Source organism: Rhincodon typus, chromosome 12, assembly GCF_021869965.1.
Source record: "Rhincodon typus isolate 14 chromosome 12, sRhiTyp1.1, whole genome shotgun sequence".
NCBI classification, from domain to species: domain Eukaryota; kingdom Metazoa; phylum Chordata; class Chondrichthyes; order Orectolobiformes; family Rhincodontidae; genus Rhincodon; species Rhincodon typus.
In genome coordinates this window covers 34,682,547-34,699,428 of record NC_063343.1, presented here as the reverse complement: position 1 = coordinate 34,699,428, position 16,882 = coordinate 34,682,547, and the positions used below count along the sequence as shown (strand labels likewise).

The window sequence follows — 16,882 nt, the reverse complement described above, 5'->3', positions numbered from 1 at the left end:
CCATTATCAACATTCTGGGGGTAACCCTTGACCGAAAACAAAATTGGACTGGCTATGTAAATTGAGTGACTACAACTGCAGTCAGAGACTAGAAATCCTGCTTACCTCCTGTCTCCCCAATATCACAAGTCAGGTGTGATAGAATACTCTCCTTTCACCTGAATGATTGCAACTCCAATAATACTCAAGAAGCTCAGCATCGTCCAGGACAAAGCAGCCCGCTTGACTAGCACCCCATGAATGACCTTCAATATTCACTCCCATCTACCACAGATGCCTGTGTACTATTTACAAGATGCTTTGCAGTAAGTCATCAAGAATTCTCCACATCACCTTTCAAAATAGTTACCTTAACATTCTGAAGGACAATACCAGCTGATGCATGGAACACCACTACCTGAAAGTTCCTCTGCAAGCTGCACATTATCCTGACTTGGAACAAAACTACTGATCCTTCAGTATCACAGAGTCAAAATCCTGGAACTCCCTTCCTAACAGTATCCCTACATCCAAGGACTGCAATGGTTCAAGAAGGCAGTTCACTACGTTCTCCTCTAGGACAATAAGGAATGAGCAATAAATGCTGGCCTAGCCAGTGAGGACTACATCCAATTACTAAAGCACAGTCTATGCTCCCATTTTCATTTATTTTGAGTAAGTTATGGTTTCCCATTGGGTTATCAGCAGTTTCGCTGTTGCCTGAATTTAATTAAGTTCTGGTAGACCCCAAAGAATTTTGCTCTAAATCGTAGTTATAAACCCATTAAATAAGAATGCTGCACAACTTATTAGTGTCTTGAATTGTAATAACTGTAGATTCAGCTTTATTCAAAAAGCCACACATCATATTTGAAATAAAAAGATGCTCCACGTTACAAGTACTCTCAATTCTCAGCCCCGAACTGTACTGCAGCACAGGATGTCAATTTTCTAGTTGCTCCTTTTCTCAATTTGAAAAGTTTGTAGTTTCAATCAAGAGCTATCCCAGCATACGAAATCAATTTTACTTATTTTCTGAATGATCTTGGAGCTACAAATCATAGCTGTCAAATCACCACAGGCCACCAGTACCATTACAATGCAGTCGAAGTAGCAGTAAAGAAGAATGTACCAGCAGTTGAGGAACTTTGAGAACAAAAGTGATTTTAATGATAATTAACATATGGAAATTCCAGAATTGGCAATCAGAAATCTGTCCGTTAAAACAAAGAACATCTTCCATTTTCATTTATTTTTGGTGCCAATCTTAAAATATCTACAAGATAAAATAGATAAATGCTTAAATTGTTGGCTGGAATACAATGAAACATCCCTTGATCTTCTTTAAATAGTACCATGAGATATACATTCACCCAAGACAGTTAATGTGTCTTTACTTATTCATACATGGACCAATATAAATGGTTCTGCAGATTCTTTGATGCAAAAATGGAAAATGTGATCAAGCACAGGAGTGTTCATTCCTTAACATATTAAGATTACTTAGGTGTAGGTACTCAAAAGCAATTCTGTCATATACAGCGAGCAGAGTAACACTATGTTTCAAACAATTACTGCTGGCTACATTTCCTGTTAATTGTAATAAACAGCAGTGAATGGAAAATCTTTAATGGTTTGACTTTAGATAATCCTATTTCTAGTCTCATTATTTCCAGAATTTAAGGCCAAACATGTTCCAGTGTAACTTGCTTTTGTTACTGAACTGTTGAAGAAGTGAAAGAAATTCAATGGGGCCGCTTTCTTTTTAAAACTCAGCCATTCAAAATGAAAAATATAATTTAACATTAGGTTTGGTTACGATTGATGTAGTTTAGAACTGAATGGCTAGAAGTGGGTCTCGATTAAACAAACAATAAAAATGCAACATGTGTTTGCATCCAATTTGCAAGATCAACTTTTTAAGCATCACTCCAAAGCAGATCCAGATCAGGCACTGCTGCCTCACAGTGCCAGGGACCCAGGTTCGATTCCACCCTCAGGCGACTGTCTACATGGAGTTTGCACATTCTCCCAGTGTCTGCTTGGGTTTCCTCTCACAGTCCAAAGGTGTGCAGGTAGGTGGATTGGCCATGCTAAATTACCCATAGTGTTCAGAGATGTGTAGATTAGGTGGGTTATGGGGGAATGGGTCTGGATGGGATGCTGTGAGGGTCGGTGTGGACTTGTTGGGCTGAAGGGCCTGTTTCCACACTAGGAATTTTACAAAATGACTGCAAAAGGCACATTAATGTCACTCACGTGTACTGTTCCACTCCCATCACTGAAGGGTTGAAAATAATTACAGGAAAGTAGGCGCTACGAATTCTAGAAATCAGTTATGTTCACCTTTCTCTGCAAGTACAGATAATGGGCAAGTCATCTTGTCCAGTTCTACCTGCTTGGCATTCACCTTTGGTGCTCCACTTATCATGATGTCAGATAAGAGGATCCCCAATGATAATTTTATCAGTACTGCAAGAAAGGATGCTGTAAAAAAAAAACCATTGGTGCAAACGCTCATAAGAATCCTAGAGGAAAAAAAAACACCCAAATGGTTAAGAAATGGCAAAAGTAACATTGGCATTATTAATGCTCCATCCTCTAAATTATTATGCAATCATGTGCAACTTTATGCAAACCAAACATCCAGACACATGATGCAACCAACATCTCAATTGTGAAAATAGCATGTAAAAAACTGCCAGTTGTTTTCAGTAGATGCCTTCTGTACACATATTCCACTGTGCAACTCAGATTTGTAAAGTGGATATAATCCAGGACAGTAAATCTAGTTATATCCTAGAAATTGGACAGAACCAGTTGGAAAGGCGAGGTTTCTGTGTGTATGGCTGTTGGAAAGGCACGCACGTCAACTATTGTTTCTGTTACCATCTAACAATTACAATGCAGACATTTATAAATAGTTAAACGAAGAAATTTAAACAAAGATGCAACACAAAATTACTTTTAAAATCTATTCACAGGCCTTAGGTATTGCTTGCTGGGCCAGCATTTGCTGCTCATTCCTGGTGGTTTTTCAGGCAGCAAGTGAGCTGCCTTTTGAATCGCTGCAGTCCATTTGGAGGAGGTACACCCACAATACTGTCAGGAAAGGAGTTCCAGGATTTTGACTTAACAATACTAAAGGAATGCCAAGCCACGATGGCGAGTTGCTTGGAGGGGAACTTACAGGTGGTGGTATCTTCTGCCCTTGTCCTTGTAGATAGTAGTAATTGTGGGTTTGGAAAGTGCTGTCATACAACCTTTGGCAATTTTCTGCACTGCATCTTTTAAATGGTACTAACTGCTGCTGCTAGTATGCATGGTGGTGGGGGAAGTGAATGTTTGTTGATGTGATGTAAATCACGTGGGATGCTTTGTCCTGAGCTTCTTCAATGTGGTTGGAGTTACAGTCCTCTAGGCAAATGGAGAATATTCCATCACACTCCATTGTAGTTGGTTGGCTTCAGTCAGTCATGAGGTGAGTTACTTGCTGCAAGGATTCCTAGCCTCTGACCTGCTCTTACAGCCACAATATTTATATGGATAGCCCAGTACTGTTTCTAGTCAATGGTAACCACCAGAAATGTTAATAATGAGGATTCAGCAATGGTAATGCCATCGAACATCAAGTGCTGATGCTTAGGTTCTCTCTTGTTAGACGTATTCATTGCCTAAAATTTGTGTGGCACCACTTTCAGACCAATTCCAGATATTATACAGATCTTGTTGTTTTTGGACATAAACTGCTTCAATATCCTAGGAGTGACAAGTGGTGCTGAATGTTGTGCAACCAGTGACTATCCTCACTCTGACCTTATGATGAAGGGAACTTCATTAATTAAACAGCTCAAGAGGGTTGGACAGGTCCTTGATGCCACATTTGATCAATTCTCACCTCACCTCTGGAATTCAGCACTTTTATCCATGTTTGATGCAAGGCTGCAATGAGGTCAGTAGCTAACTGACTTGATGGAACCCAAACTGAGTATTAGTGAGCAAATTATTTCAAAGCAAGTACTATTGATAACTCCTTTCATAACGTCCATCAACTTGAACAATTTTTCAATACCTGTTTCATGCAGAACTGATAATTATCTTTGATCCTTTCATTCTGTTTTCTCTATTGACAATTTATAGTTGTATAAAGCACTTAATGGAGAACTATATCCTAAAGGCACTTGACGGAGAGGGGAAAAATGGAAGCTTGAATAACCACTCATGAACGGACAGTTACTTAACAAAATGAGCAGAACTTAGGCTGGTAATTCAACACATCAGTATTAATGAATGCTGATTATTGACTCCAGCAGTAATCACAATACAATGTTATTATAGCTGGTGAGTTTTATTAAGGTTAAAACCTTAGCCAGCTAACTGCTTTGAAACCTTGGGTATTCGACAGATCATCTGTAAGTACAAACTGAAGTTGTCATTAAAGTTCAAGCACTGCCAATTTCTCAGTTTTTTTTTAAGCTGCTGCATGGTCCAGAAATACTCAAAGTTTATTGCTCCACCATTTATTATGATGCTTCAGACACAAAGGAAAATATTCACTGCCTTTTAAAATTATTTTCTATTCCCATTCATGACATTTTAATGAGCTATGAATCTAGACCAGTAAATTTCTTTGGACCTTCATAGTTTTGAGCTTTTTACTATTTACAAAGTATCCTCATCTATGGTTTTTAGGTTCAAATCAGATAAGCCCACACTGACTACATGGAAATCCATTTGTTATATCTGTCCCTTCACTTATTGATCAAGGTTTTGCATTTTGTGCTTGCATCTAAACCATATATAATACTATCTATTTTGGCACCATCAGGAAACTTGACATGTGGCTTTCAATGCCATCATAGAAATTGTTAATGAATGTAGAGAATGAGTGAGGCCCTAAAGAGAAACTTGTAAGACACCTTTGTGACATCCTGCCAATTAGAACACCTGCTTATTTTTTTTTACTCTGTCTTCCACTGCTCAAACAATTTCCTAACCGGGTCTTTAACTCATAAACTTCATTTTAATTAACAGTTTACAAAAAGCTTTATCGATAGCTTTCTAGGAGTTCCCAAAAACGGGCAATCCCCTTTCTACAACCTTACTGATTATTTCAAAAAGATTCAACCAGTCTCGTCAGGGAAGATTTACCCATGACAAATCTAGTTGGCTCTTCCCTGCTGTTTCCTACTGCTCTACCAATGAAAAACTGGCATGCATACAAAAGTGACTTTCTTCAATTTCAAATCTATATGCATTTTGAAGAAATGTAGTTAGATGTTATATTTGTTCCAAAAGAATACTAAAATGATAGCACAAGGTAGTTACAGCAAAACTTGGACTGTCTAGTTCAAGATGCATGATGTAACAGGAAACAAACCATAAGTCTTTTTTTAATTTTTTAATAACGGTATTTCAAAAGATTGTTGAGTAATGATCATCTTGGATTTGCTGGAAGCAGCAATTTTCTGCTAAATGTTTATGAAGGAATAGACATTTTTCTATTAATTTTGCAATTGGTCAAATTGTGATTAAATTTTCTGCTGCTGGAAATAAATTTCTTCAATTTTCTTTTACAAAGAGGGAAAGATTTAAGTTAAAATATATATCAGCACATGAAGTGGATTGGTGCATTAAAAATATTCTCTGTAAAAACAAAAAGAGATTTTGTTTATGAAGCAAAACTGCATTGTTAAATACACATGAAGTATTTATTGCCTCTTTAGAAGCTTTTCCAAAAGTGCTTAATTAAATGTATGGGCTTGTATAGTTTCATGGATGTGGTTTGATATCTTGTCCAAGTGATGAAACTTCATCTACCAACCCAGATAAAGTATAAGTGAACTACTCAATTCAACAGTTATTATAAAATTTGATCCAACCTTCACTTGATGATTTTATATGCATTTACTAAAAAACATTAATGGATAGTAAAGATAAAGTCATCATACCCTTACCAGATCATAAGGCTTCTCTCTCATTAGAGAGGGGTGGCTGGTGGTGAGGGACAGGTTGAGAAGGAGAGTCCTTCATGGCAACCTCAGCCAGTGCAGGAATTGAACCCAAACTACTGGCATCAGTCAGCATCACAAACCAGAAGTCCGGCTAACCGAGCTAACCGAGTCCTTGTTGGATAAAACTTAGCTGATTTCTCTCATTTTTAGAATTAAGCCAATAGTGAGATTCACAAAATATCCTTTTGACATCAGGTAACTCAGCTCAAATTTGTTATCAAATTTAACATCAGGTTCAGTACCAAGCAGTGTAAATTCTCTCTGAGCCGTGAAGCTTTGGTTTGCAAAGTAGTCCATCAGTTTCGAAAATACATACATAAATAATTAATTATAAATGAGTGGATCTCACAATGGATTGGAAAAGCAAAATATTAGATGTTGGAAATCTGAAATCGACCTGAAGACATGTGAGAGCAGAATAAGAGTCATAATTAGACTTCAAACATTAACTACGTTTCTCTCTCCACAAGTGATAGAGCCTGTTTCCACTCAGGGATTCTTCGGCCCAACAAGTCCACACAGACCGTGGGAGCATCACACCCAGACCCATCCCCCTATAACCCACCTAATCTACACATCCCTGAACACTATGGGCAATTTAGAATCGCCAACCCACCTAGCCTGTACATCTTTGGACGGTGGGAGGAAACCGGAGCACCTGCAGACACGGGAGAATGTGCAAACTCCACACAGGCAGTTGCCTGAGGGTGGAATCGAACCCAGGTTCCTAGCACTGTGAGGCAGCAGTGCTAACCACTGAACCACCATGCCGCCCTATATGCTGTCAGACCTGCTGAGTTTCTCCAACATTTTCTGCTTGTTTTGAAAAACATGTGTTTGATTGTAAAATACTGAGATGTGGTGAGCACATATTAAAAAATATAGTAAGTGTGAGAATTGACATATCCTGTTGTCTTGTGCTATTGTTTCACAATGCTCATAGAGTCATACAGCAGGAAACAGACCCTTCAGTCCAACTAGTCCATGCAGACCATGTTCCCAAAGTAAACCTGTCCCACCTGCCTGAGCTTGCCCCACATCCTCCAAACCTTTCCTATTTACGTACTTATCTAAAGTGTCTTCTAAAGTGTCTTTTAAACATTGTAACTGTACCTGCATTCACCACTTCCTCTGGCAGTTAATTCCACCCACTAACCATTCTCCGTGTAAAGAAGTTGCCCCTCGGGTTCCTTTTAAATCTTTCTCCTCTCATTTTAAAAAATATGCCCCCTATTTTTGAACACTCCCACCTTCGGGAAAAGACCTTTGCTTTTCAGCTTATGATTTTATAAACCTTAATAAGGTAACCCCTCAACTTCCAATGATCCAGTAAAAAAAAGCCCCAGCCTATTTTTATAACTTAAGCCCTCCATTCCCTGGCAACAACCAGGTAATTCTTTTCTGAACCCTCTCCAGTTTAATGAAATGCTTCCTATAACAGCGCGATCAGAACTGAACACAGTACTCCAGAAGAGGCCTCACCAACATCCTATATAATGTCAAAATGATGTCCCAACTCTTTTACTCAAAAGTCTGGGCAATGGAGGCAAGCGTGCTAAATGCCTGCTTAACCAGCCCATCTACCTGCGATGCTAATTTCAAAGAATTATGTACCAGAACCCCCTAGGTCTCTCTGTTCCAGGGCCCTACCACAAATTGTATAATTGTTTGTTTTGCCAAAATACAATACCTCACATTTACCCAAATTGAACACCTTCTGCCACTCTTTAGCTAATGACCTAATTGATCAAAATCTCATTGTAATGTTAGATAACTTCTTCACTGTCCACCATATCACCAAGTCATCTGCAAACTTACTAACCATGCCTCCTAAATTCTCATACAAAGCATTTATATAAATGACAAAAGTGGATCCAGTACCGATCCCTGTGGAACACCGTTGGTCACAGGTCTCCAGTCTGAAAAACAATCCTTCACCAACACCCTCTGTCTCCTACTGTAAAGCCAATTTTGTACTGGCAAGCTCTCCCTGAATACCATGTGATCTAACTTTAGTCTACCATGAGAAGCCTTATCAAAGGCTTGACTAACGTCCAAGTAAATAATATCTACCACTGTGCCATCATCAGCCCTTTCGGTTACCTCCTCAAAACAACTCAAGTTTGCAAAACATGATTTTTCTCCCACAAAACCATGCTATCTCTAATCATTCCTTGCCTCTCCAAATGCATGTAAATCCTGTCTTTCATCTCAATTCACACTATGTTGTGCTTTGATAATTGATGCTTTATAATGTAGAACAGATATAGAATTACTCAATCTATCAAAAATTGATGTTGACTGTCTTGTTGACTTGATGTTATCCACTCTTGTTCTACTACTTTGAGAATTCAAAAGCATTTTAAATGTCATTCAGAGTTATCAAAACATAGATTTAAAGGTAGCTTTATTCACATTTTTAATTGACCTGTTTTTCTAATCAACCAGTTCAGACATACCTCTGCAGCAGGTGGGACTTGAACCTGGGCCTCCCAGTCCATGGGTAGGGACATTACCACAACATCACAGGTGGGACTAGTTTATTATGGTCAGCATGGATGGGCTGGACCGAACCGAATGGTCTGTTTCTGCACTGTATGACTCTATGACTAAGACAGCCCTCAGTTATATTTACATTTTCTCAATGTAACCCTAAATAACTAATGCTCATGAACAAAACTTTAGAAATGAATAATTGCATTGAAGGTATAACTTTCATTTTCAGAAAATGCTTTATATCGTATTCCAATATATTTTTTAAACTGTGTGCTGAAATCAAGAAAACAGAATGGAAGCAGTACAAATTTTGAAGACTGAATAGCTCCAAAGAGTTAACATATTAAATATTATCCACAAGAGTTTTTTTTTGGGATAGTATGAACACCAATGTAGAAACGCTGGAATTCTAAATATTTCCTTTTCCTATTATCTAAAAGAAAAATGCTCATAGAAGGTATGTTGTTCTCATATTCTGACAACTCACTTGAACAAAATGCAAGAAGCTGGAAGTCTAAAATAAAAACAAAATGTTAGAAATGTTCAGCAGGCAAGACAGCATCTGCGGGGAACACACAGATGAGTGAATGTTTTAGGTTGGACCTTTCATCAAAACATTCTAGCGAGAAAAAAAATCATAGATGCAGAAATTTGAAAGAGAAAACGCACGTACAGGATAGGCAGTGTTTTTGGACGAAGGATCCAGCAGCCAAATATTGTTGCATATTCTCTCAAAAGATGCTAGAATCTGAACTGTTGAGTGGTTGCCAGTTTTTCTGATTTTTAGTTCTTACGCCCGGCTCCATTCCCATTGAACAGACAAGGTACAGGAAAGCAACCACCCGCCGCGTCACACATTTTCAGTATAAGATGCTCAGCTCTGTCGGGCCCGCCTGTGCGTTACTACCCCAGCCCCTCCCCCCCAACACGCTGTCCCCTACCTGCTGGCGGTGGGTTCTCCTTCGAAACAACAACAGCAATATCGAGCAGCGGTTGGTGGGAATAGAAAGGATGGGAAGGAGGAAGGGGTAAGCCCTGTGCCTCCGTGAGAGGGCAGTATGAGGCTGACCCTGGCAACCAAAATGCGTGGGAGTTTCCCCAGCGGCCGCCATCTTGACGGACAGCCCAGCCAACCATCACGTGACCCAGCCCCTTGTCCATCCCCCAGGAGGAGGACGCTGCGTGCAGCCGCACTCCGCGTGACCGGCGCGGACGGGATCTCTCCGTCCACCGCAGTGCACGCGCACACATACACACACGCGGGGCTCGCGGCGGCGCCGCGCGTGCCCTCTCGCCCTCCCCCCTCCCTCCGTCACTGGCTGATTCTGAGTGGAGTAGCGCTGCCCCGGTGATGCTGTAGCAAACTGCAGCCTTGCCGCACGCTTCAGTAGGGAGCACGGAGACTTGCCTGGACCCATTGCATTCGGCTCATGAAGATGTCCAACAATGACATTAATATAGCTACCACGGAGAGGATGGTAAAATGTGAGTACCTGCTTTAAAAAAAATCAGAAAGGAATGCTATGCACATTTTGATAATTAAAATCTAACATATAAATCGGGCGCTGGAAAAATTACAAAACGGTTGAACGCCTATGTGATAATGGTGATATCGTTGAGTGGAGGAAGCTTTAGGAGCTTACAGACAGCGTTGGCTCCCTTTCGGTTTTAACATACTGAACATGCAGCAGTCGACACTGGTACTGTACTTTATTTAGAAACAAAAAGCATTTGCTGTTGTATGTTTTTCAATGGTAATTAAATTTAGCCGAGACTATTTTATCGTGATTGCATGTTCTAATATTGCACATTCTGTCTTTGCGCCGCTGTGTGAAGCCTCTAATTCTATTTGTTATGTTTGCCCCTGATTTTTTTTTAATATGACTGTCGCTTGTTTGATTTTATTGCAGTCAACCTTATACCTATTTCCGACTGTAATTATTTAGGATTTTGTACAAGCAGACTGGCGCTGTCCAAGTGTCAGCTGCTGATCTGCACGCACATCACTTGGTCAACGTGTGCAAAAATAAATTTGAGTTGCAATTCTCTTATGATTAATGACAATTGGTTTTCTTTATTTTATATAGTAAAGTCTTTCCGTTTGTTTTGATTTTCGCATTTAAAGCCACCGCCCGAGTGGAATATGCGTTTTATTGCAGTGGCTTCGCGGCAACGTCCATTTCAGTGAGTGGGTGATTCCCTCATTTAAAGGTCTCCCCTGGAATTTAGAACATCTACGCAATAGGCATCACTGCAGATTGTTATTTCGAAGTGGATTAAAATAAACAATAATCTGTTTATTGTGCAAATGTTGTAAGTGGTCGCCCTGGAACTAGATCACGATTGATGGCTATTAGTGGAATGAGTCAGTGGGATTACCTGTGTGGCAGTAGTGTATTCCACACCATGGTTATACACTGTCAAGTGGAGAGATGTTTATGGAAATACCGGGTACTTTGGAGTTAATTGGAATCTGATTATGAAAAAATCCCTGTACCGGAGGGTGGAAGACGTCAGAATGCGATAATTTTCACGTGTTGCGTGGAATATTGGCTGTTGGTTCATCCTCTGAATGCAACAGCACAATAACTGCCATTTAAAAAAAACTATGCAACTAGATTATTCTGGTATTAACTTGAATCTTACGTTATAATGGTTTGCTCGAATTTAGAATATTTTGATCAACAGCAATATTTTGAGTCAAATGATTTTGGACTCAGCTTGATTTCCGGATGCATTTGCTGTCTTACACCCATAGTGTTGAGAAAGTAAGAACATGTGAAAATATTATTTACTGACATTCAATGATAAGTACATTTTGTGTATAAACAAAGTGGTACTGAAAATTGTCAAGCAGCATGTAATATGTAAATTACATAAACGTTATTCAGTTTTTTTTTCAAAATGTTAATATTTACCCAAGCATTCCAAACTGTTTTCTCATGTAATTGTTGTGCAGTTTCACTGGCTAATATGTTGCTAATTCAGGAATGCAATTTATCAGTTCATTCACTGTAATATAGCGTTTGGATTTAAAAAAGTATATAAATAGAAATTTGAGTGGGAGATGGAATAAATTAAAGGCTGATTGAAGTGGAGAGGTGGTGGGATTGATTCATTCACACTCTACCTATTATTTAAGTCAAAGTACAGTTTAGTATTGAGATGTCCAAACAGAGAGCAAATAGAGGATGTCTCTAATGTGTTTACCAGATTAATTGTTGGAGCAACATGGACATTAGTGTAACTTTCATTGTAAGTAGACAGGTGACTCTATTGATGCAGAAACGATGTTTACCCTGCTCGCAGTCATAAGTAAGCTAAGGCACATACCAGCTTCATCAATTGACATTTGGTCTTCACCAAACATTGGAAAAGGACAACGTAAAATAGTTTCCACTCTTCTCTCCAAACAAAAACTTTATAAAAGACTGTAAGATCAATTACACTAATATATGCTTTTGTAACCATTATGTAAATAAAAATGAGCAAATTAAGCATCAAATTATATTGTAAAGTGCTAAAAAGCACTTAAACATGGTTTTGATTTGAAAATAAAATTATATGCCAGTAGTATCACAATTCATTTGAATGATAGTTTCCCCTATGTGTATCTATTACAGATATTTTACAATTATCTTGTTGTATCTTAAACTGGACATATCATACATTTACTTGTCAGAGTTCTATCTTGTGTTCTCCACTTCCTGTTAACTTTCTTTTGATGTATGTACGCAAAATAACAGTGCATACACCTTCCGTATATAAAATCAAAATTCAGAAGATTTCCTTTTTGCTCACAATATTCCTTCTATACTTCAAGATCTCTCCTTTTCAACTTGTTTCCAGATTTGATAAGAACTCAAGTATACAGCCAAGTGTTTTGCTGGTAACTCCCTTACATGATTGTGGTTGACGCCATACGCTGAGCTGAAACAAAAAAGTACCTTTCTGCCACCTATAAAACAAAAGTGCATAAATAAGTTAGAGCATAAATACAAAGAGACCAACAATGAATTTCAAATTTAATACAAATTTGTAATTTTTACTGTTTGTTTAGAGAAGTCAAATTCATGTACAAAAACAAAAATGTGTAACAACTTTGTATCTTTTTTCATACTACTTTTGTAAAATCAATGTTTCTTTTGTCGTAGTATCAAAATAACACTAAAAGTTACAAAATTGTATTTTGTTACTGTCAGTGACATCTTATAAATTAGATTATTTTCAGTTCCAAGTTATTTGCTGAAATTTGTTACAACTGTGACCAAGAAGAAATTAATTGTAAAGAATGATGATGAAATCTGCAGCATAGCAACAAGAACTTGCATTTTTATAGAGTGGAATTGTATTTTCCATTCCTACTAAGTGGAATGGTTCAGAATTGTATCAGGTCATAAAACGCTGGATGCAGAAAAAATTCTGTCAAAGTGAAGCTACTAATCACAGATTAGACACAACTAGAAGCAAAATATTGCAGTTAATGGATAACAGAAACAGAAAATTATGGAAAAGCTTTGGAGATAACTGACAAGATAACATTTAAGGTGAAGTTTATCCATCCAAACAGTTCATGATGAAGAGTCCTCAACATAAATGTTAACTTGTGCATTTTTGAGTGTTTCCAGCACTTAGTGTCAATTTTAGCTATGCTTTTCCAGCCCTAGATTAGCATGGATTAGAAAGACAAAAAAAAGAAACTTGCATTTATATAGTGCCTTTCATGACTTCAAAATGTCCTAAAGTACTTTCCAATACTTTTGTAGCATAGTCACATTTATATCATAGATAAAGCAGAAGCCAATTTGCCAGCCACAAGATCTCTCAAACAGCAATGTGTGAATTGTTGTGAGATAAGTATTGGCCAAATTTCCAGGGAAAACATCCTTACTCTTTGTTGAAATGGTTCCATGGAATATATTATGTCTCCTTGAGAAAACAAACAAAACCTTACTTTTAATGTCTGAAACATGGTACTTACAACAATGCTTACTTCCTCAGCATTACACCACAGTGCAAGCCTATGATTGTGCCTGAGTCATCTATGTCAACTTGGCTTGGTTGGGAGCTCACTCATTCCTAAATGATGAGATTCTGAGCTTAAAGTCCCATTCCAGGGCGTGAGCACAAAACTCAAAGTTAACACTGAAATTTAGAGCTGTGGGTAAATTGCACTGTTGGACTTTCTGTCTTTAGGATGAATCTTAATTCAAGGTTCTATCTGTCTTCTTGGATGGGTATAAAATATTCCAAGACCTTATTTCAAAATAAAGCGCAGGGTAGTTATCCCTGGTACCGTGGGCAATAATTTTTCCTCAACCAAATTACAAAGAACAGATTATCACATCGCTGTTGGTGGAAATCTGCTGAGTCTGCAAGAGTTGCTGTATTTCCTAAGTTACAATATTGGTTAATCTTCAGAAAGTACTTCCCTGGTTGCGAAGTGCTTCGAGTTATGTGGTAATTGTAAACACAGTTAATCAGTATGAGTCCCTTTTTTTGCAGCTTGAACACACGCGGATACAAGCGCACACGCACGCGCACACACACAAGCATGCGTGCGTGTGCCAAAACCAAATGATCACAATGGGGCTGCATATATCTTTAAGTAAAATCATGGCTTTAACCACCCAACTTAGGAATTAATAATGCACTGACAGTTTTAATTTTATAAATGAGCAGTCTGAGATTAAGGAAACCAAGTGAACAAAATTTCAAAACTGATCAATGTTGCTTTAAATAATTGGTTGCACTCCATCTGGAGATAGAGCCAACGTAGACTTTTTTCCCACCAATATTTATTGAAAAATACAGAATGAAGTTTGCCATCATGATTGGGATTTGAGTAAAGTGCTAACTTTGTGAATGAAATTCTCTCCAGCTTTGGACTGAAAAGTAAATAGTTTTTCCATGTGGCTTATGAGTAACACCTCTACAGTTTCTTCTCTCTCAGGTAGCTCTCATGATTTCAAAATGTCCTAAAGCACTTTCCAATACTTTTGTAGCATAGTCACATTTATATCGTAGGTAAGGCAGAAGCCAATTTGCCAGCCACGGATCTGCCGTTAAATCTTAGATACCTGTCTTGTTTATCTGTTAGATTGTATTGTCAAGTACAAAATGAGTAAAAAGGTTATGCTGGAACTGTTTAAAATGCTGTCTAGTACTGGAGTACTGCATGCAGTCTGGTCACCATATTATAAGAAGGATGCAACTGCATGAGAGAAAGTACAGAAGAGATCTACCAGGATGCTGTTTGGGCTTGTGGGTTTGAGCTATGAGAAAAGTTTGGACAGTCTGTGGTATTTTTCTTGGAACAGTGAGGTTGAGAGGGGTTCTGATAGAGGGGTATAAGATAATGAGATAGGATGATAGGAAGGCATTTTGTTTGATAGGGTCAACAAACAGGGGGCATAGATTTAAGGTAGGTTGTAGACGAGAAAGCTAAGAGTTAAGAATTCTTTTCGCTCAGTTTGGTAGGAGTGAAACTCAGTGCCTGAAAGGGTGGTTGAGTCAGAAACATTTAAGCAATATTTAGATATTCACTTGCATTGCCATTGCCTCAAGGGTTGTGGGCCAAGAGCTGGAAAATGGGATTGGTGTAGTCAGATCTTTGTTAACAAGCACAGACACAATGGAATGAATGGTCTCCTCCTGTGATATTATTATCAATAAGTCTACAGTAATTTAAAAAAAAATTCCCTGTTATGCTAAAGTGTACTTCATTTCACCTATAATTTAATGCATTACAAGAATGGTCACTATTCGTGATGCTTTCTTTTTAATTCCACATTTATTTAATTATGTGAATTTTAATTCTGCAGTTGACACAACATAAGTTGTGACTGTTCTTTTAGCTAGACCTCTGAATGATGAGTCCAGTAACACTTAGAGTCAGCGAGTCATACAGCATAGAAAAAGACCCTTTGGTCCAACCAGTCCATGCTGACCGTGTTCCCAAACTAAACTAGTCCCACTTGCCTGTGCATGGCCCATATCCCTCCAAACCTTTCCTATTCATGAACTTATCCAAATGTCTTTTAAACGTTGTAGTTGTACCTGCATCCACCATTTTCTCTGGCAGTTTATTCCATGCTTGAACCACTCTCTGTGTAAAGAAGTTGCCCCTCGAGTTCTTTTTAAATCTTTATATCCTACCATTTGAAACAGCAAGAAAATTATTTTAATGTATAAATTGCAAATTTCAATTTTGAAATTGAATAATTAACATTGGTATTTAACAATAATAAAACCTTATTTCTCTATGCAGATTTACAATAAATGTTCCAATTGTTTCCATCTGCAGGGTATGTAGTATTATAATATGTTAGTGCTTTGTGAGTAAAATTGTTGTCATGAACATTGTAATCATTTCAAGTATTAATTTTGGATAGTGACAATAAAATATACTTGCCTTTGGTTGTTTAGTCTTATAGGTTGTCATTGTCGAGCATTTGTACACATGATGAAGGATAATCACGATAGTGATGAAATTTTTTCAAAAATTGTATTCTCATTTGTACCACACTTTTAAAAAATCTGGAGTGCAAGAAATGCTGTTTCCTTTTCCCTCTGTAATTCATTTGAAGTTAAACAAAAGCATAATGATATGATTACATGAAAAAACTGAAACATAAATCATAACTTTGATTGTCAGACATGCAAAAGGAATATTTTAATCAGTTATGTAACACAAAGTAGAAGCTGGACCACAGCCAGATCAGAAGTAGGCCTGTTGTTAAGCTAATAATGTCATAATGAACAGGCCGTGTTTCCTGTGGTAAGGTAATGAAGTCATGTAGTGCACTTGCATGCATTTGATATGTGATTATTTCTCTCACATTGATTTTTCTTTACTACTTAATCCATGTCAGCACACTAACTTTCCCAGCAAAATTGTCCGTCTAGTGCCTACCCACCAATGATTTTCAGGGAGCATTTCTCCAACCTCTACCTTAGGCAGAAGCAATGCTAGAGATGCTTGATATTCATCAAGGAGGTAGTTACAGAAATGTGTCACCCACTTCACTGCAACCTCACAACAATGCAGGAACAGTGCTAATGACCATCAAGTTTCCCATCACTCTTGACTTGTATCCATTCAGATTGGAACCTCTAACATTAAAAACATATCCAACTATGATGCCCAACCCTGTTTTCAAGAGGTGATGAAGTCCTTACACTTGAGGAGAGATGAGTTTGTTGTTTCCTTTCTAATCAGAGAAAGACAGGATTAGAAGGCACATGACATTGCCAAGGTCATGGGATTTCATCATCTGTGATGCAGAAAATAATTGAATGAATGCACATAACACTGCAGCCAGCACATTTAAATGGGGAGAGGTACAGGAACTTCAAGGTGTTGAATCCATTAATGTTCAGTTGACAGGAAA

General features: G+C 38.1%; 1 protein-coding gene across 1 annotated transcript in view; it reads right to left on the bottom strand.

Annotated features, from left to right (window-relative positions):
- The window catches only part of LOC109912380 (nuclear factor NF-kappa-B p105 subunit-like), a 117,056-nt gene extending 107,451 nt beyond the window's left edge, over positions 1–9,605 (bottom strand). The window contains exon 1 of the mRNA XM_048603969.1: positions 9,431–9,605. Within this exon, the coding sequence (XP_048459926.1) occupies positions 9,431–9,601 (171 nt within the window). The 5' untranslated portion in view covers positions 9,602–9,605. The remainder of the gene's footprint in view (positions 1–9,430) is intronic.
- Between the last annotated feature and the right edge of the window lie 7,277 nt (positions 9,606–16,882).